Source organism: Phacochoerus africanus, chromosome 15 (assembly GCF_016906955.1).
Source record: "Phacochoerus africanus isolate WHEZ1 chromosome 15, ROS_Pafr_v1, whole genome shotgun sequence".
Lineage (NCBI taxonomy): Eukaryota > Metazoa > Chordata > Mammalia > Artiodactyla > Suidae > Phacochoerus > Phacochoerus africanus.
In genome coordinates this window covers 72,616,458-72,638,716 of record NC_062558.1, presented here as the reverse complement: position 1 = coordinate 72,638,716, position 22,259 = coordinate 72,616,458, and the positions used below count along the sequence as shown (strand labels likewise).

General features: G+C 39.0%; 1 protein-coding gene across 2 annotated transcripts in view; it reads right to left on the bottom strand.

Moving 5' to 3' along the window:
* Window positions 1–22,259, bottom strand: part of TET1 (tet methylcytosine dioxygenase 1) — a 151,535-nt gene that overhangs the window by 33,648 nt on the left and 95,628 nt on the right. For both annotated transcript variants that reach the window (XM_047761512.1, XM_047761513.1), the window contains exons 4-6: window positions 15,110–17,423; window positions 10,268–10,358; window positions 9,629–9,722 (exon numbers count right to left, since the gene is read on the bottom strand). In XM_047761512.1, the coding sequence (XP_047617468.1) occupies window positions 9,629–9,722; window positions 10,268–10,358; window positions 15,110–17,423 (2,499 nt within the window). The remainder of the gene's footprint in view (window positions 1–9,628; window positions 9,723–10,267; window positions 10,359–15,109; window positions 17,424–22,259) is intronic.

The window sequence follows — 22,259 nt, the reverse complement described above, 5'->3', positions numbered from 1 at the left end:
ATATTCATTGTCACAACACCTACGCTCCTGAATCATAACAATCCTACAGAGGGGAACCCATGAACTCCGGCCTGGTGTGAGGTGCTCAGGAACTGGAGTCATCTGGGGAAGCTTGTTGTTTGAATTCTTTCCCCAACTCCTGTCAGCACCTTAAAGTCTCAACTGGGGGTGGAATGGGTTGGGGGAGAGGTGGGGTAGTATAGGGAATAAGACAAAATGTACTGAAACAAGATAACCAGTCTCTGAAAAGATTCAAAGTGACACAGAGAAGAATAAAAAATGCCAAAGACCCACAGTTATAGGGGCATGTTAAAGACCGACCACCTGGCAAAGAAATATCTCCAAGGAAAGAATAAAACTGTGTTAAGAGCAAAGGCCAAACAGTGTGAGACTGCTCAGAAAGTTCTGCTACCCAGTTAGTATTTGTTGTTAGGCTTTTTGTGTGGGACCAATAAAGAGAAACAATAAACTCCTCCCTTCTAGAAAAGGAGGCAAGTGCAGCATAAATCTGGATAAAATTCAGCTACTATTACCACATATAACCCTCACACCGAGATGAAAAGATGTACATAAAAAAATCACAAATACTTGATCTAGGTTAATGTTTAATATCAAATACATGACCAATGTAAACTATACAAGCTGCAAAGTAAATTTGGAGCCGTAAAATGTACCAGTTGAAGGTTTCTCAGATTCCTTAGTTTAAAACCACCGACCTTCATTTCTGCTCCCTCCTTTCCCTTCATTCCTGCATTAAGTATCCATATTTCTCATTCAACCTCTATCAAGAACTCCAGTTTGGGAGTTCCCCTCGTGGCTCATCGGAAACGAATCTGACTAGCATCCGTGAGGACACAGGTTCGATCCCTGGCCTTGCTAAGTGGTTTAAGGATCCGGTGTTGCCGTGAGCTGTGGTGTAGGTCACAGACACAGCTCGGATCCTGGTGTGGCTGTGGCTGTGGCGTAGGTCAGCAGCTACAGCTCAGATCTGACCCTAGGAACTTCCATTTGCCACTAGTGTGACTCTAAAAAGACAAAAAAACAAAAAACAAAAAAACCCCAAAAACTCTTTTTGAGTTTGAGTTGGACAACTTTTGAAGACTTAGTTTTAATGCTTAATGTGTCCCAGACCTTAGGAAAGAGCTAATATCGTTTAGCACAGCAACTATTTCAAGATACCAAAAGCAATTCAAACCATTCAATATTCTATAATATTCTTATTCAAGCTCCATATTTATTCACTCAACAAAAATTTAATGAGTACTGACCATGTGCTGGGCATTGTTCAAGGCGCAAACAAAAAACAATGAGTGTTTTAGATATCATAATTTGGAAAGTTTGCAAAAAACTAAGTGATTAACGTTTTGTTATTTCTAACATTCATAATCATTTTATGAGAACTTTTTTCGTAGATACACAGAATTCTTCACTTTGTTATCAAGGTTCTTTTTTTCTTTTTTCATTGCCCTGCAGCATATGGAGTTCCCTGACCAGGGATCAGATCCACGTGGCAGTTGTGACCTAAGACACAGCTGCAGCAACACAAGACCCCTAATTCACTGTCTCAACCTAAGCTGCAGCTGTGGCAATGCCAAATCCCCAACCCACTGCACTAGGCCAAGGATCGAACCCGTGTCCTAGGGTTCCCAAGATGCCACTGATCCCATTGTGCCACATGGAAACCCCCATGATTACTCTCTTGAATCACATTAATAGATAACACAATTTTCATTAAGTTGCTTAGCAATTGTGCTTTATTTCAGTTCTTATCTCTGAAATGTTTTTGTATTTGTGCAAAGTGTCAGATTTTGAAAGAAAAATTGCAAAAGGGAAAATAAAAATTCTGTTACAGCTGCATGGTGGAAAATGCTAAATACTCTTTTTCATACCTAAGAATCCTCAAGAACACTTAAACTATTAATAGGACTTTAAGAGAAAGTTGCTGCCAAAATCTTTAAGCTGCAAATTTTCTATTTGTCTTTAGAAAAAAAAAAGAAGTATATATCAAAATTCTAGGAGTTCCCCCTTGGAGAAGGGGGTTAAGGATTCTAGTGCTGTCACTGCAATGGTTAGGGTCACTGCTGTGGCTCGGGTTCAATCCCTACCCCAGGAACTTCTGTATGCTATAGGTGTGTTAAAAAAAAGAAAGAAAAAGAATTCTATCAGTGTAATTATTGTTACTATGCCAGAGAAGTTTTGAAAGGCAGGAAGAAAGAATCACCCCAAATCCCACCACTTAACCCAGCTACGTCATTCTATTTTGGATTACTTATTAATAGGGAAGCCAGTCTCCATGAGAGTATTTTCACCCTTTGCTACTTACAGGCAAATAATTCAAGATTCGGAAATAACTAACACATCTATAAATAAACCTACATAAACAATCAGTGCCAAAGACTGGGAACAAATCCCTAACACCTATTTCAGCAAGTGTGCAAGGCACTATGTGGGGGCATAGTGCCCACAAAATAACAAATCAAAACAAAACCATACTTTAATTAATTGAAAAAAATTTTAAATGTCCCACCATACTGTTTAGAAATACATAAGTGAGGGGAGCAAGAAAATTACTAGCACGAAAGTCAGGCTAGGGGTTCTTGGAGCACCTGGGAATCTAGCAATGTTGTGTTTTCACCTGAGTAATTGTTTGAACTATTGAGTGTTCAATTTATAATTATAGGTAAATTGTACCTTTATATTTCCTGAACTTTTTTTGTTGTTTTTTTGTTTGTTTGTTTGTTTTGCTATTTCTTGGGCCGCTCCCGCGGCATATGGAGGTTCCCAGGCTAGGGGTCCAATCGGAGCTGTAGCCACCAGCCTACGCCAGAGCCACAGCAACGCGGGATCTGAGCCGTGTCTAAAACCTACACCACAGCTCACCGCAACGCCGGATCGTTAACCCACTGAGCAAGGGCAGGGATCGAACCCGCAACCTCATGGTTCCTAGTCGAATTCGTTAACCACTGCGCCACGATGGGAACTCCATATTTCCTGAACTTTTTTGTTGATATATTCCACCATGAACACAATGCTTAATAGCATTATTTTGTGAATATTCACAAGTTAAAGGATTTCCTTTTAGAAAAGACAGGGCTAAGGGAGAGAAATTAGATGTATTACATACATGGGGTAGGGCTAAGAAAGCTATATTTTACATTGTTGATAGAGCATTTTTTAAAAAAATACTGATATTTTTAGTGAAAAAGATATTGAATTTTGTAGTATCCAATCTCCAAGATGTCCCCAATGATCACCAGCTTCTGGTATTTATGCCCCTGTATAGTCCCCTCCAACAGTGAATAGGGCTCACTCGTGTAGCAACTTCCAAAGCTCTCAAAGACATTGTGGCTTCCTCCTTGTTATATTTTGATTGACTCATTGTGGGGAAAAACAAGCCACTACGACATGAGGAAACACTTAGGTCCTATGATAAGGAAGTCCTCTAGTAAACAGCTGTCAAGGAACTAATGCCTCCTGAAATGTCAAGGGAAATGGACCCTCAACGCCTCCCCCAGCCCCTTGCTCAAGTTTTCAGATGATGCGACCTCAAGAGAAACCCTTTTCCGGAAGCACTCTCCTAAGTTACCCTCAGAACTTGCAAAATCGATGAGGTAAATGTTTGCTGTTCAGAGCTACTAAATTTTGGACTAGTTTGCTAAGCAGCAATAGACAAGTAATACTGAGCTTAATAAATAATTACTTAAAATGCTCTTCATAAACATAAACCCGATGGGATAACATAGCGCTAATTAAAATACTTCAACGCTTCATGCTGTTCGTAGACTACAACCCAAACTCCTCACTATGGCCTACAAAACCATTCATGTTCTGGCTTCTGCCTAAACTTTTATATTCTCCTATTTCCATTTTCTACCTTCTCAACTTCACTAGATTCTTCTTCAATTATTACAGAAAGTACTCTTTTTCTTGACCTTATACTTGCTGATTTCTCAGCTTAGGAATGCTCTTCGGAGTATTCTTTGCTTCTTTCTGTGACTCATTTCTCAGCTTAAAAGTTCCCTCATTAGGAGTTCCCGTTGTGGCACAGCAGAAAAGAATCCGACTAGTAACCATGAGTTTTTGGGTTCGATCCCTGGCCAAGCTCAGTGAGTTAAGGATCCAGTGTTGCTGTGAGCTGTGGTGTAGGTAGCAGAGGCGGTTCAGATCCAGTGTTGCTGTGGCTGTGGTGTAGGCAGACAACTGTAGCTCCAATTCGACCTCTAGCCTGGGAAACTCCATATGCCATGCGTGTGGCCCTAAAGAGACAAAAAAAAAAAAGTTCCCTCACCAGAGAGGACTTCCCAGATGACCCATTTATAATGAGAAAACCCTAGAAGGTTCCCACTAATAGAGGGAAAGGAGAACATATTTAATGAAATATAAAATTGAAGTTAGTCTGTTAGAATATTACATGAAAAAAGCAATTAATAGTCAAATTTGGAATGCAGATTATAAATTCGTCATTATAGGTTACATGATTGAATATCCAGATACATAAGAGAAATAAGGAAAACAAGAATCATGTAAACTCTGTGAAAACAAAACTTTAAAATACTCCCAAAGGACAAAAGAAGCCATCAACAAATATGACAAATGCAAAGGCAGAGTATGTAGGCTGTGAAGATTAAACATCAAATTCTCCAAATTCTCCTGGCAATACGACTCTAATAAAAATACTTAAAGATTTTATCCTTGCAATTAGACAAGGTAATTATAAACTCGTACAGAAAAAATAAACAAAGCAAGAATAATAAGGAAATTCTAAAAAAACTAAAAGGAATTATATCAACCAGATATTAAAATATAAAATCCAAATAATTAAGAGTAATTTGATGCCGATATAGTAGAGATATAATATGATGTGACAAAATAGAAAAATCTGCTAGTATTAACAAACACAAACCAGTAGGGAGAAGACAAGTGGTATTGGATAATTGGGCAGTCAGTTGGAAAAAAAGTTATGACTAACATTCTACACACAAGATGAATAAAATAATGAAGTGTAGAAAAAAAATTAAATTTTTTTTTTTTTTTTTTTGCTTTTTAGGGCCACACCTGCTGCTTATGGAGGTTCCCCGGCTAGGGCTCTAACCAGAGCTACAGCTACAGGCCTATGCCACAGCCACAGCAACTTGGGATCCAAGCTGCATCTATGACCTACACCACAGCTCACAACAACACTGGATCCTTAAGCCACTGAGTGAGGCCAGGGATTGAACCCACAAACTCATGGTTCTTAGTCTGATTCGTTTCCACTGCGCCATGACAGGAACTCCAAAAATGAAATTATTAAAATACTACAAAAAGAAAATGTTACCACTATTTATAAGTTAGAAATGGTGAAGATTTTTCAAATTAAAATACAATACTTGTAAATCAACTAGATGTCAATTTAAAAAAATTTAAAAAGATATAATACACAAAAACCAAAAAGTAAAGTTTTCCTTTAAAATTTTAACTTAGAATTTAAAGAAATTTAAAAAATCCTGGAGTTCACATCATGGTGCAGTAGAAACAAATCCAACTAGGAACCATGAGGTTGCAGGTTCGATCCCTGGCCTTGCTCAGTGGGTTAGGGATCCTGCATTGCTGGGAGCTGTGGTGTAGGTCACAGACACTGCTCGGATCCCATGTTGCTGTGGCTCTGGCGCAGGCCGGCAACTACAGCTCCGATTAGACCCCTCGCCTGGGAACCTTCATATGCTGTGGGATCAGCTCTAAAAAGACAAAAGACAAAAAAATAAATAAATAAAATAAATTAAAAATCCTAATGTTGAAAAGTGACAAAATATATTTGCAACTTATATCACAAATGGTCAATTTTCTAAAGGAGGTTCTATAAAAATCAATAGAAGCTTAATAATTCTATTATTTCCTACTTTCATTTCAATTTAATTTAATTTTTTATGGCCACACCCATCGCATATAGAAGTTCCTGGGCCAGGGACTGAATCCCAGCTGCAGCTTCAGCAACACTGGATCCTTTAACCAACTGCACCATAGCAGGAACTCATTTCCCACTTTAAAATGCTTTGAATCAACTGTCTTACATTTTGAAGAATGAATAAAATATAAAAATAAAGATCACTGACTACTGTTTAGATATATCCTCCAACTCTTACACCAGGGGATGGACCTGTGTGAGTGAATGTTTTGCGAAATTGAGAAAATATAACCTGCACAGACGAATTGATGCTGTATGAAAATCAGTGCACAGCAAGACAAGAAGTTGATCAATGAAATGAGGAAATAATCGTTCACAACAAGCGACATCTCTATCCCATCCCAACCACCTACACAATGGAAATTTTAGAGAAAATTTTACACTTCTGGGGGCATTTCAGGAAATTTATCTAGTTCTTGAGAGGCAAAGTGACCCCAGCAAACATTCACATTATTAGAGATGAAGTGAACTTTAGTCCCACATGAGTTTGTGATAGCTGATGATCAGGGCCAAAGTTTCTTCCCATCTACAAAATGAAATGACTGGTATATCTGAATTCATGTTTATATTCCTAGGATCTAGCCCAGCACCTGGCAATAGAAAGTACTCAATAAGCATGAGTTCCTACTCTTATATTTCTCATTCTGAATTTTTTTTTTTTAATTTCCCATTTTCCAAGTTCATTCACATTGTAACAAACTGAAAGCAGGTTTTTTGTTTGTTTTGTTTTTTTTATTTCGTCTTTTTGGGGCCACACCCATGGCATCTGGAGGTTCCCAGGCTAGGAGTTGAATCCAGCAATGCCAGATATGAGCCACGTCTGTGCTCATGACAATGCCAGATCCTTAACCCACTGATCGAGGTCAGGGATTGAACCTGCACCCTCATGGATACTAGTCAGATTCTTTTCCACTGAGCCACATTGGGAACGTCCCTGAAAGCAGGTATCTTATTTGGGACTTGATTCTACTGTTATTCAAAATCCCTTAACAACAGGTTTTTAAAAAGTGAAAAAAAAATTTTTTTTGGTCTTTTTGCCTTTTCTAGGGCCGCTTCCCGCAGCATATGGAGGTTCCCAGACTAGGGGTCTAATCAAAGCTGTAGTCACCAGCCTATGCCAGGGCCACAGCAACTCGGGATCCATGCCACATCTTCAGCCTACACCACAGCTCACGGCAATACTAGATCCTTAACCCACTGAGCAAGGGCAGGGATCGAACCCGCAACCTTATGGTTTCTAGTCAGATTCGTTAACCACTGGGCCACGAAGGGAACTCCCTAAAAAGTGAAGATAATTTCTCTCAGAGAAATCCAGGTTTAAGAAGCCCAAGGTTGATACAGAAGTTCTATTGTGGACTCAGGCTCCAGTTTTTCTCCTCCCCATCCTAGTACATCTATCATCTACCATCAAGTCAGTCATAGTTCCAGATGGCTGTGGTTGCTCTTTCCATCTTCCATCAATGTTGATGGAGAGAAGACAGACTCAAAAGAGTACATTTAATGATAACAGTTACATAAAGTTCATCAAAAGGACCTTTATAGCAATGAAGGTTACAATAGTGGTTATCTTTACACGCAGCTACCGATTAATTGGGAGGGGCCAAAGGGAGCTTTCTGGGGGTGCCATTTATATCATCATCTAGGTAGTATTAAACATATGGACAATTGTGATAAGACTAAGTACTCAAAATAGATTGAAAAAATAGAGGAAAGTATTCTAACATTTAGTGTTCAGTGTTCAGCTCTTGTGTTCGTCACTGCTGTCACCTTCCAAAGTTGAAAAGTAACCCAGACAGTCTACTGGAATAGATAAGGGTAGTAATTATCTTGCTTTAAGAATACCTGGGTTCAGGAGTTCCCGTTGTGGCGCAGTGGTTAACAAATCCAACTAAGAACCACGAGGTTGCGGGTTTGATCCCTGCCCTTGCTCAGTGGGTTAATGATCTGGCGTTGCTGTGAGCTGTGGTGTAGGTCGCAGACTCGGCTCGGATCCCGAGTTGCTGTGGCCCTGGCATAGGCTGGTGGCTACAGCTCTGATTCGACCCCTAGCCTGGGAACCTCCGTATGCCGCAGGAGCGGCCCAAGAAAAGGCAAAAAGACAAAAAAAAAAAAAAAAGAATACCTGGGTTCAGAGTTCCCATCATGGTGCACTGGAAACAAATCCGACTAGGAACCATGAGGTTGCAGGTTCGATCCCCGGCCTCACTCCATGGGTTAAGGATCTGGCGTTGCCATGGGCTGCGGCGTAGGTCGCAGACACATCTCAGATCTGGCGTTGCTGTGGCTGTGGTGTAGGCCAGCAGCTGTGGCTCCAATTAGACCCCTAGCCTGGGAATCTCCACATGATGTGGATGCGGCCAAAAAAAAACCCCACAAAGCAAGAATATCTGGGTTCAAACCTTTATCCCCATTCCATTTAAAGTTTTTTATTTTTCTGAAATGGGCTTAAAAATGATTACTTTTACCTTTTACAAAATCATAGGGGTCCCTCTTTGGGGACTTTTAAATTTCTTTTAGGGCTGCCCCCACAACATAAGGAAATTCCCAGGCTAGGGGTCCAATTAGAGCTGCAGCTGCTGGCCTACACCACAGACATAGCAACGTGGATTCCAAGCCACCTCTACGACCACACCACAGCTCATGGCAATGCCGGAACCTTAACCCACTGAGCAGGGCCAGAGATTGAATTTGCATCATCATGGATACTAGTTGGATTTATCACCCCTGAGCCACAATGGGAATTCCCAGCTCTTGGGGGATTTATAAGTCAATGTATGTCAAGTTCTTAACATGGTGCCTGACATGTAAAATAAAAGGTAGTTGTTATTATTTTACTATCATTAGGATCATTATTATCATTACTAACAAATGATAGGACAGGATCTCAAATGATCCTTTGCTCATGATTTCCAAATAAATGGGTAAATACGCTTGAGGATGTGACTGTCCTCCTGAAAATACACACTTGGTGATGACACTGTTTCTCAGCTAAGAATTTCCCAAAGAAGCTGAATTCAGTTCTCACTTCTTATAGCTCTACATCTCCAGTAAGCTCAAAGTAGTCATAGAAACAATTTTGGAAATATGTTGTAAAATTTTTGGTTTTGCTTTCAATACCACATGGTCTTCATTAAAGTGGCAATATGAGATAATGAATTGGAAAAAATTTCAAAATGACAGATAAAAGATATAAGAAGCAATACATATATAGTTTAGTACCATTTATTTATGCTATCTAATTATAAGTGCATTGAAAAAAAGATCCTACTGTATAGCACAAGGAACTACATTCAATATCCTGAGATAAACCATAACGGAAAAGAATATAAAAAGAACGTGCATGTATGTATCACTGAATCACTTCACAATTGACACAACATTGTAAATCAACTATACTTCAATTAAGAATAATAAAAGAGAAAGCTAAAAAATGTAAAAATAAGAATGCACTGAATGCTCTCTAAAAGTAAAAAAAATACAGTAAAATTGGTGACACTAGACCCTTAGCTACCAACTGTGAATGGCCATACCGTTTTGTTCATGTATCTTAAAGAGCCCAGGCTAAGACAGTTTCCTTATTTCCCTGTGAAACATGGGAGTGGGTATTTTTCTAGTCCATATTTTCATGGAAAAAAATGTGGAAGATAATCCATTTTGAAAAATGTATAAATACAAAATACTTACCCACTTAGCAACTGGACACCCATTAGAGCTTTTTCCTTCTTTCCCCGTGTACACTACTATTTCTATCCTTATTGCGTTTCCTTTTTGACCATACCTGAGTGCGAAACACAGTGAAGGGAAAATAATTGCAATACACTTTTAACATCTTAATGTGCAGAAGATAGAGATTTCCTGAAGTACAAAAATCAAACACATCTCATAATTTACTTTGTTAAAAGCTGATTTTTGTGGGGCGGATATTTTTATTTGTTATCGAGTTCTGTTTACTTATCCTTAAGGATCACTCTTTTTAAAAAATGGCCTGGCTCCAAGACAAGCAAAAAGGGATGTGAATGCCGTGGTGATTGAAGTAATTTTAAATATTTCTACCATTATACAATAATATAAAAATAAGTATTTCTGAATTTAGCAAAGATAGCCTGGCTTGGTGAGTGTCTTGTTGAGTGCCCAGTGGCTCCTGTGATGAGTGACTCAGCAGGAACCCCAGGACACTGTGCTTCTCCTGGGCCCTAAGAAACATCCAACTCATATTCCTGGGGGTTCTCCATTCACCTCATGTTTGTTCCCAGAGATCATTTCTCTGCATTGAATCAGGTCCCCAATAATCAATGATTTTAACAGGGAAGCGTATTTCCTCACCTATTCTCCATGATTTCCCTGACAGCAGCAACACTTGGTCCTGCCCCAAGGTGTGTATAATATGGGCCTTTGTCTTTTTGTATAACTCGATCTGTGGAAGGAATAAGATTATTAGACCCAAAGTTTTACAGAATTGCATAGGGGCAAGGAAGAGCTATTTTTACTTTTTTTTTTCTTTTTCTTTTTCAATTCAGAACAATGAATCTTGACAAGATTTGGTAAGCTTCTTTAATTAAAGTTGAGGGCAATAGGCCCTGGAATTTAACTTATTCCTTTCCTTCTGCTCCTAATTAATTCACTCTTTCTCTAAGAATCGGAGGAGGAAAAAAATATTTTCATTTTTGAGTCATATTCTCCTAACTCTTGTTTTTGTTTTTTGTTTCTGTTTTTTTTTAATCTAGAAAAACTGAGGTGCAAAATTAAGACATCCAAGAGCAATACATGTTAACAGCTTGGCCTCAGAATACTATTAAAATTGAGCCCAACAATCACAATTGTAAGAATTTATTCTATTACACACACACAAATTATGTATTGATAATGTACATGTACACAGAATGTTCCATGTTAAAATTATATGTAATATCATGAGACACGCTTTTTGACATCTTTCAGTAAGTGATAGTTTAATAAATTTAGGGATGTTTATACAGTGGAATACAATAAAACTATTAAAACAATATTTACAAACAACAAAAAAAATCTAAGATTTCATTATGTTTAAAAAAACCAAGTTGTAAAAATAGTATGTTTTAAAAGCCTTAAGATTTATTAAATCAAAAACAAAATTAAGATCACTAATAATGGGGAGTTCCATTGTATTGTAGTAGGTTGGGAATCTGGTGTTGTCACTGTAGCAGCTTGGGTCCCTGCTGTGGTGTGGGTTCAATCCCTGGCCCCTGAACTTCCACATGCTAGTAATAATCACTAATATTGTCAATTCATATAGAAAAACTAACATTTTTTTGTTTTTTAAGGACCGCACCCTTGGCATATGGAAGTTCCCAGGCTAGGAGTCGATTTGGAGCTGTAGCTGCTGGCCTACACCACAGCCACAGCAATGTCAGATCTGAGCCTTGTCTGCAACCTACACCACAGCTCACAGCAAAGCCCAGATGCTTAATACACTGAGCAGGGCTAGGGATCAAACCTGTGTCCTCATGGTTACAAGTCAGGATCATTACCGATGAACCACAAAGGGGACTCCTAAAATGTTTTCTTGAGAGAATGGGACTGCATGTTATTTGTATCATATTTCTGTACCATTTGAATTTCCCCTAGGAAATTGTTCCATTTTATTTTTCTTTCTTTTCCAGTGCACGGGCAGCATATGAAAGTTCCCATGCCAGGGACTGAATCTGAGCCACAGCTGCAACCTGCACCACAGCTGCAGCAACACCAGATCCTTAACCCACTGCATCAGGCCTGGGATGGAACCTGCACCACTGTTGTAGAGACAATGCTAGATCCTTAACCCACTCAGCCATGGCAGGAACTTCTCTACCATTTGAATTTTCATGATTGGGAACTACATATTTCTTAAAGAACAGTATTTTTTTTTTCTTTATAGGGCTGCACCCACGGCATATGGAAGTTCCCAGGCTAGAGGTCCAGTCGGAGCTGCAACTGCTGGCCTACACCACAGCCACAGCAATGCTGGATCTTTAACCCAATGAGCAAGGCCAGGGATCGAACCCTCATCCTCATGGATCCTAGCTGGGTTCATTAACCGCTGAGCCATGAAGGGAACTCCCAGAAAAACAGCATTTTTAACTTGGCCTCTTAGAATCATGTCTAAGTAGAATTACTGGGGAATGCATGTCTGTACCCACACTAAAAGTTCGTTACTTAACCCTTTTAATGGTATATACATTTTTTTATTTATTTAAGAGAAATGTAGAATTATTTATCTATTTGTTTGTTTGTTTTTTCTTTTTAGGGCTGCACCTATGGCATATAGAGGTTCCCGGGCTAGGAGTCAAATTGGATCTGTAGCTGCCGGCCTACATCACAGCCACAGCAATGCCAGATCCGAGCTGCATCTAAAACATACACCACAGATCACAGCAATGCCAGATTAACCCACTGAATGGAAGCCAGGGATCAAAACTTTGTCCTCATGGATACTAGTCAGATTCATTTCCACTGAGCCAAGATGGAAACTCCTAGAATTATTTCTGTGGCTACATAAGATAACTGAATAACTTTCAACTTATTAGTGATCTAGAGCAATGGTTCCTAATCAGGGGTGACTGCCAAAGGGGACATTTGGCAATATTTTCGGTTGTGACAATTGTGCGTGTGTATTTGTGTGTATATTATTGCTAGCAAGTTGCGGCCAGTGATGCCACTGAACAACCTACAATATATAAGGCAGTCTCCCTACAACAAAATATTATACCATGTAAAATGCCAACAGTGTTAAATTTGAGGAACCCGGATCTAGAGGTTATTTACTCCTATTTTGCTAAAACATAATACTTTCAGGGACATCTTTTACTCTCAGATAAGATGGTCCCACTTGGGATGATTTCTGAGTCTTTTTTTTGGGGGGGGGCTGCACCCACAGCATGCAGAATCCAGGGACAGGGATCGAACCAGAGGGTGACAATGCTGGATCCCTAACCTGCTGCATCACCAGGGAACTGAATCTGCTTTTCTTCCCCCTTCTCTTTAAGTTCCCATTTTTATACAATGAGCACAGTAAGTTCACATGTAAATGACAGTGTATAAAACAGTTCCTGGTCCACTGTAGGTACTAAATAAACTTTACCTGGCTGTCTTGTCTAGACTCCTACCCTAAGACAATGTACTATGTATAAGGGTCTTGAAACTAGATAATCATCCTATTGAAACTATGTATACAGTCAAAGGAGACTAGCTCAGATATACAAATTTTAAGGGTGTTTTATTTTTGTCTTTTTAGGGCCACTAATCTGGCATAAGGAGGTTTCCAAGCTAGGGGTCGAATCGGAGCTGTAGACACTGGCCTACACACAGCAACAGCAACCAGATCTGAGCCGTGTTGCGTCTGTGTCCTACACCACAGCTCTCGTCAACACCAGATCCTTAACCCACTGAGTGAGGTCAGGGATCGAACCTGTATCCTCATGGATGCTAGTCAGATTCGTTTCTACTTAGCCATGATGGGAATTCCTAAGGGCATTTTAAATTGGGGAATGTTTTCCATTTTAAATAATATTCAGAAAAATATTCTTGTTCACTTCAGATTTTTGAAGCAACAGAAGATGGAAGTTACACACATAGCCTCAGGAGTTGTGACCCCCCTGTCTCTGAATTCCAGGTTAGTCATTTGCTAGGTGTGAACTTCTCCAATTCAGTCTCCTCACTTGCGAAATAGGGATAAAAAGCATTTTCTTATGGTGGGTTGTTGTGAAAATAACTAGTCAAGGATGTAGCACAGTATCAGACTTGCAGTAAAGCTCTGGAATAGGAGCCATAATCATTATTATACTCTTCGGTCCTTGGTCTAGGAACCCCACTCAGACAGCATCCTTCTCCTGGGAGGCTCTTCATTCTCAGAGGAGCCTGTCTTTGGTGCCTGGCACGAGGCAGGCTGTCAAAATGAGTGCTGAATGATAAGTAGAGAAATAGGATACACTTCAGAATATCAAGTGGATTTTGAATAATCAAGAATTAAAGTCACTGCTACACTTCACTATTTTTTTCTACTGTAGTTAAAAAAAAAATACAGAATGATATACTTACTTTATCCTTCCAATAAATTCTTTCACTACTATTCTGAAATATACTAATGAACCACATGTTTCTAGCAGAAAGACTACCTTTGTTCAAGGCAAGTCTTGAGTCTTTGTGATTTGGGGCCATATTGTAAGAAACATTGTTTTAATAATTAAACCTATTTGGGTTCAAAACAGGTTATTTCACAAATTGTATACTAAGTTGTGTAAAAGCTGAAATAGTAAAGCGTTTGAAGCCTGACAAACTTTAATGCCACAATCTATTCAGTCTTCCTAATTTTTAGTTACATTTGAGAAGAAATTTCTTATTTTTGAGCAGTTACATGAAATCTGAACATCGATAGTGACTAATCAGTGCAGGATTCAAATTGAACTTTTATATGTTCCAAATATTGAGTGCATTCTTCGTAAGGCCTGCCTAAGAATCTTTACTCCAACAAAGTTACCTCAAGGCTTTTAACACACTGATAAAATTTTTAATTGCTAGTTTCTGAATATTCTTTTTCAGTGATTCCTAAGAAACAACAATTTTTGGAACTCCTCAAAATACATATTTTTAAACAAAATTTTTACAAGCTGAAATTCTTTGAATACAGGAAGAATAAACTGTAACTAAAGGAATTCATTCTTATAATAGGCACTATAAACAACCTGAGACATTTGGCTTGAGAGAAATCGTTAATGTTCCACCTTAAAAACTTTACAAATTGCCAATTGGATTTGTGCAACATCAGTGAAAGTCCCACAGAAAAATGGGAGATTAGAATTATTTAGTCCATCCTAGCTAGAATATGAATGGGGCAAAAACGTTATAAAAGATAAACCAAGAGTTCCCGCTATTGCATAGTGGGCTAAGAACCTGACTGCAGAGGATCGGATTCAATCCCCAGCCCTGTGCAGTGGGTTAAGGATCCAGCATTGCCGCAGAGGTGGTATAGGTTACAGAGGTAGCTCAGATTCAATCCCTGGCCTGGGAACTTCTACATACCGTGGTTGCATCCATTAAAAAACAAACAAACAAACAAACAAAAAAGGGCAAAAAGATAAACCAAATTTGAATTGGTCATGACTTGAAGCATTTAATGCAAGTAAGTGAAGACACACACATACATGCACTTACCGAGACAATTGCAGGTTGGCAATTCAGAATCTTTCGTTGTGGACACCAGGGTTTTTGTAGGATTAGTAAAGAAGTTCATGGCATAATCATTAAAACTTTTCTGTGCATTGTCTATTGGGGAAAATTCGGATGCTCCAATGCTAGATAAACAGACGTCCTCTTCACTTTTGGTAGAAACCACTGTAATTCCACCCGAACATACTACATTGAGGTTCCTGAGAATTTGTGCTGGGTCCGGTAAGGGGGTCTCGTGAGAGATACCAGGCAATGTCGGCAGTCTCTGATGCATGTGTTGGTCTTTAACATCCTGTTGGAACTGTGTTTGGTCATTGCCAGCCATTACATTAGCACACTGGTTAGTTGGAGAGGAGGGCTGGAGTAAAGGATGAACTTTCTGATTGACATTCACTGTTGGTGGTACCTGAGGATATGCATTTTCTGTAAATGCCTGCCCACTGGATTCTGTTTTTAACTGGATTATGGGGAAAGAATCCAAGGGTTCAACCTTCATTTTGTCCTGTGCTAATTCAGGATAATATCGGTCAACTTTTATCTGATTGAGTGGAGGAAATAATGTTTTGTGTTCTAATGCTGAACGCTTTTGAGTCAGTGGTTTCCATACTTTGGTTAGGGGAGGAATTTTGCCCAATAGAATAGGAAAATTATGTGGACCAAATTGACCAAATCTTTGAAATTTAGATGCTATCCAAATATCATGTAACTTACTATACTCATATGACAACTGTTCCTGCTTTTTCTGGTCATTTTCTTGACAACTTATGACTGCAGGCTTCTTTTTCCGACGATCTCTTGACGGGGTAGATTTTGTCTTTTTTTGGGTTGGGTTCTTCTGCTTTGTTACTGATGAACCATGATTATTTTGTACACTGGAGGGTGGTTTCTGTTGTATTGTGGCCTTTTGGCAATAGTTCTGCTGTACATTATATGCAGTCAGGTTTGGTGTACTTTCAACTTTTTTGTCCTCTGCTTTTGTATAATTGAATTTAATTATTGATGCAAGTTGTGTTAACTGAGTTGCAACATCTTCTTCTATTTTACTATGAACTGTATCTTGACATGATGGATTATCCTTTGAGTCCAATTTGTTGCTGCTGTCCAGTGACTGGTTACAATTCTCCAATTTATTAGTTACTGTCAACTGATGCAAATTCTTAGAGCTGTTAAGAGTAACTTTACCTTGAGCAACATTTTTATTGGTATCAGTTTTAGATGAATTTGAATTTGGTATAAAAAGAGATATTGAATTTGTGACTGTTGAATATTCCTGTGCCTTTGTGGATGCTTGGTCACTAGGTGAGCTGCTATGTGACTTAGAAATGTTATTTTGGCCATTAAACACTATGGTGTTGCAGGAATTTTGCTTTTCCAAAGATGGACAGTGATGAAGGCTTTGTGGCTCCCCTTGTAGGTTTGGGTCTTGGAGGTCTTTTCTTACAGAATAAAGGATAGCTTTACAACTATTAAGCAAACTAGCTGTTCTCTGTTCTGTTTCTTCATCCTTCTCTGACTTTGATGGTGAAGAATTTTCTGATGGGGCTTCCGAAAGTTGTGTTAGAGCTTCTATGGCCACTACTTGTTCTAACGTTAATCTCCTATCTTTCATTAGGGAAAGAAGACTTGGTTGAAGTGTTGCTCCTTCTTTTGGTTCTCTATTTGTTATATTTTCTAGGGATTTTGGTTGATCACTTTCATTGTGTACACTAGTACGACTATTTAAGTTGCAGTTTGCAGGATCTGGAAAAGACTTGCAATTAAAGCCGGGCTTCTGAAAGACCAAAATATTATTTCTCCCCTTGAGATGATCACAGCTCGCACTAGTAGCAATGGAGCTCATGGCATTGTTATGGCTTGCTGTGTCTTTCAGGAATTTGTAAGGATTGTTTTCAAATGCCTTGCCAAGTTCTTCAATATTGATTTTTTTAAAAGACAAATTCGTTTCAGTTGGTAAATAGTGTACATTTTTAATGCCGTTTCTTACAGTTTGTGCAAACAATTTTTGAGGTTCAAGGAGGTCAGTAAGTAGGACTTTTTTCCTGTCATCTTCAGAGTTTTTCCGATTTTCAGCTTCTGTAATTATTGCATTAAATTCTCCTTTGACATGATCACTTAAGTTTGATTTCTTGTTTTGTGTCCACTTTTCCACTTCAATACCTGTCATACTTTCTTCATTTTTAGTTACATGTTCAAAAGGAAATACACTCAATTCCAATCTTTGTTCTTCCTCATGACCACAACTACTGTATTCCATGGATTCTGACTTGGGGCCATTTACTGGTTTGTTGTCAAAATCTGCCTATAAAATAAACATAGAAATTACCCATATAATTTACTCAAATATCTAAGAGCCATAGGAATTTTACAATTCAATAGCAATTAAATATAAACTCCCAAAAGAAAGTTAAAAAAAAAACGTGGAGTTCCCATCCTGGCGCAGTGGTTAACAAATCCGACTAGGAACCATGAGGTTGTGGGTTCGATCCCTGGCCTTGTTCAGAGGGTTAAGGATCCAACGTTGCCGTGAGCTGTGGTGTAGGTCGAAGACGAGGCTCGGATCCCGAGTTGCTGTGGCTCTGGCGTAGGCCGGCGGCTACAGCTCCAATTCGACCCCTAGCCTGGGAACCTCCATGTGCTGAGGGAGTGGCCCAAGAAAAAGGCAAAAAGACAAAACAAACAAACAAAAAACTAGTCAGCATTCCAAAGGGTGACCACTGGTGACATCATAGATTTCTTTTGCTGCCTTTCTTTTACTCAAAATTTTATTTGTGAGAGTCATCCACATTGTAGGTTATAATTGTAATCCATTGATTCTTACTGCTATATGGTAATTCAAGTGGTTGAATATACTGCAATGTATTTATTCTACTGTAGATGGAGGTTTATTTTTAATTTTTGTCTATAACAAAGGACACTGCTATAGCATATTACCCTTATCTTTTGATGACCTTATATATACATTTAGTGGAGTGGAAGTACTGGGTTATTCAGCATTGGATATATGTATATATACCTTCGGCATTAAGAGGTAGGCCAAAGAATTTTCTACAGTGGTTATCAGCAAACACTCCCACCAGGAACTGAGTTTCAATTTCTATTAACAATTAGATCACATTCTTCTTCTTCTTGTTTTTTCTAATGGCCAGACCTGCAGCATATGGTTCGGCCAGGGATCAAATCCAGCTCCCAGCTGTGACCTACACTGCAGCTGCAGTAATGACAGATCCTTAACCCACTGCATGGGGCCAGGGAGCAAACCCCCTACCTCCCCAGCTACTGGAGCCACAGCCGTCAGATTCTTAATCCACTGCGCCATGACAGGATCTCCAGATCATATCCTTATTAACAAGTATTTTCTGTCTTTTCACATCAGCCATTCTGGTGAGTACATAGTAACATTCCTTCTTTAAAAATTTTGGAGGGAATTCCCTGGTGGTCTAGTGATTAGGACACTGCGCTTTCACCACTACAGCCCTGGTTCAATTTTTGGTCTGGGAACTGAGGTCTCACATCAAGTTGCTGCACACCATAGCCCAAAAAAAACTGAGATGAAGTTTCCATGAAATAAAGTTCATGATTTTACCACTTAAATTGTATAATTCTGTTATTTTATTCAAGTGTTGTGCAACAATACCTCTATCGAATTCGAGAATATTTTTATCACCGCTAAGAGAAAACTTATACCCATTAAGGAATCACTCTCTTCCCCAACTAATACCTATTTTTTAAAATGTTGAAACTGCTCATTTAAAACAATACCACAAAGAAGTTCCCACTGTGGCTCAGGGAGTGCCATGGTGGTGGCTGAAAAAAAAAAAAAAAAACTATACCACAGGATGAGACAATAGTGGGGCATTTCTGTTAGCACCAAATAGAAAACAACCTAATATTTAACATAGCTCTGAAAGTTCTAGTCTATGTCTCAAAGAAAGTAAAATATGAATATCAAAAATTAAGAGGCTTTTGGAGTTCCTGTTGTGGCACAATGGAAACAAATCTGACTAGCATCCATGATGACACAGATTTGATCCCTGGCCTCACTCGGTGGGTTAAGGATCCAGCGTTGCTGTGAGCTGTGGTGTAGGTTGCAGACGAGGCTTGGATCTGGCGTTGATGTGCCTGTAGCATAGGATGGCAGCTATAGCTGTAGCTCCAATTCGACCCCTAGCCTGGGAACCTCCATATGCTGTGGGTGTGGTCCTAAAAAGCAAAAAAAGAAAATTAAGAGGTTTTTGTTAAACAAAGATGAAAGAACTGACTCCATAGAAGACCAGTAGTATTTTTTTCATTCACTTTAGGGTTACACCTGTGGAATATGGGAGTTCCCAGGAGAGGGGTTGACCAATGCCACAACCACAGCAATGCCAGAGTCTTAACCCGCTGTGCCACAGCAGGAACTCCAGAAAATTTCGTTGACTACATATATTAGCAGTTTTAAAGGCAAAAGAACCATAATGTGCTTTCAATGTATTAGTCCCAATAGACTTTGTGACAAGTGGGTTTTTTTAACGGATTATTTTTAAATTTGAGTATAATATATTCGGTAAAGATAAGTGTTATCATATAAATCTATTATTATGTGTTTGTGTCTGTGAATCAATTACAATGTAGAATATATTTCTTGATATGTATACTACTTAAAATGTAAGAAAAATATTGCCAAAAACAAATTCAAAAGTAATAGACCAGGAAAGTATTCACAATATAAATAGAGATACTTTTTTTTTTTTTGGCCCACCAATGGCATGTGGAAGTTCCTGAGACACGGATCAAACACGTGCCACAGCAATAACCCAAGCCACTGCAGTGAAAACTCCAGATCCTCAACCCCTCTGTGCCATAAGAACTCCAATTTACTATTCGTTTTTTTTTTTTGGCCACTCTTCAGCATATGGAGTTCTTGGCCCAGGGATCGGATCCCTGAGCCACAGTTGTGACCTGAGACACAGCTGTGGCAATGCCAGATCCTTAACCCACTGTGCTGGCCAAGGGATCTAACCTGTGTCCTAGCACTCCCAAATGCCACCGATCCCATTGTGTCACATTGGGAATTCTTGAGTTACTTTTCGTAATGGGAAAGACCTCCCACAAATTAGGAAGAAAAATGACTCTTAGTGAGGAAAGAATAGGCATATGCAATTCACTTAGGTGGAAATCAAAAGGATCAAAAGCAATCCAACTTTAGTATAAGATGAGCACAAATGGAAATAAAGGTAATGTTTTCATTCACCCAAATTATAAGAATAAAGCAGAATCATCTGTAAAGCAACTCATAATGCAACATAACATTTATACTACAGAAAACATTAAATAAAAAAACTCAGTAGTATTGTGAAAAAAATATGTAGCCATTACTCCACGTATCAATCTAGTGAGTGAGAGGCAAGTTATCCATGATATATCGTTAACCCAAATAGGCAAACGTGACATTATCATCCCTTTTTATTTATTTATTTATTTATTTATTTATTTATTTATTTATCTATCTATTTTTGTCTTTTTGCCTTTTCTAGGGTCGCTCCTGCAGCTCCTGTAGCATATGGAGGTTCCCAGGCTAGGGGTCTAATCAGAGCTGTACCTGCCGGCCTACACCAGAGCCACAGCAACATGGGATCCGAGCCGCATCTGCAACCTACACCACAACTCAGAGCAACACCAGATCCTTAACCCAGTGAGCAATGCCAGGGATCGAACCTGCAACCTCATGGTTCCTAGTCGTATTCGTTAACCACTGAGCCAAGATCGAACTCCTATCATCCCTTTTAATTTAAAACACAAGTATTTGTCTAGCACAGACAAAAAGCTGATAAGATAAACCTAAAAAGGTAATAACAGTTACCACTAAAATAGAACTGAAGAAAAGAACAATTTTATTTTTTACTTGAAGCTATTTTAATTGTATAGATATCCATATCTAAACACACTGGAATTCAATGTATACATTCCCCTATAGAGAAGATCTTGAGGTCCTTTTCAAATCTGTGCACCAAAACTAAAGGACATTCTCATTAATTAGTGAGCTTACTTAAAACCAACTGACCGGAGTTCCCGTCATGGCTCAGTGGTTGGCGAATCTGACTAGGAACCATGAGGTGGTGGTTCGATCCCTGCCCTCGCTCAGTGGGTTAAGGATCTGGCATTGCCGTGAGCTGTGGTGTAGGTTGCAGATGTGGCTCGGATCCCGCATTGGTGTAGGCCGGTGGCTACAACTCTGATTGGACCCCTAGCCTAGGAATCTCCATATGCCTCAGAAGCGGCCCTAGAAAAGACAAAACAAACAAAACAAAACAAAAACCAACTGACCAACACAGAAAAAAAACTATGGTTATCAAAGGGGAAAGGATGTAGGGATAAACTAGGAGTTCACGATTAAAAGATACACACTTCTATAGATAAAATAGAAGCAAGGACCTACGATATGGCACAGGGAACTATACTCATTATCTTGCAATAACCTATAATTTTATAACCTATAATGGAAACGAATCTGAAAAAGAATATGTATACACATATGTATAGCTGAATCATTTTGATATACAATTAAAACTAATGCATAATTGTAAATCCACTATATTCAACTAAAAAAAAAAAAAGCAATAAAGTGGCAAATAAAAAAACAACAACAACAAAAGTGGGAGTTCCCTGGTAATCTGGTGGTTAGTACTTCGTGCTTTCACTGCTGAGGCCCCGGGGTTCAATCCCTGGCCTGGGAATTGAGATCTACATCAAGCCACCTGCATTTTGTAGCCAAAAAACCCCAAAAACAAAACCAAAAAAAGTTATTCCAAGAATTCTGATAGTACTTCTCTGTCTCAGATCTTTACTTCATGATATCCTCAAGTTTCTTGACCACCCCTATCGAGTCACAGTTCATTTTGCATCTTCTCGTTTTGCTGTTTTCCTACACAGTCTAGATCTCTCGGACTGCCATTTCAACAGTTCTTTTTTTAGATCTCTTGCATTTTTTCAAAGGCAAAGCAAGTAACACCACCTACTTGGTATGCAAATTAGAAAAAAAGCCTGGAGTTCCCGTCGTGGCGCAGTGGTTAACGAATCCGACTAGGAACCATGAGGTTGCGGGTTCGGTCCCTGCCCTTGCTCAGTGGGTTAATGATCTGGCATTGCCGTGAGCTGT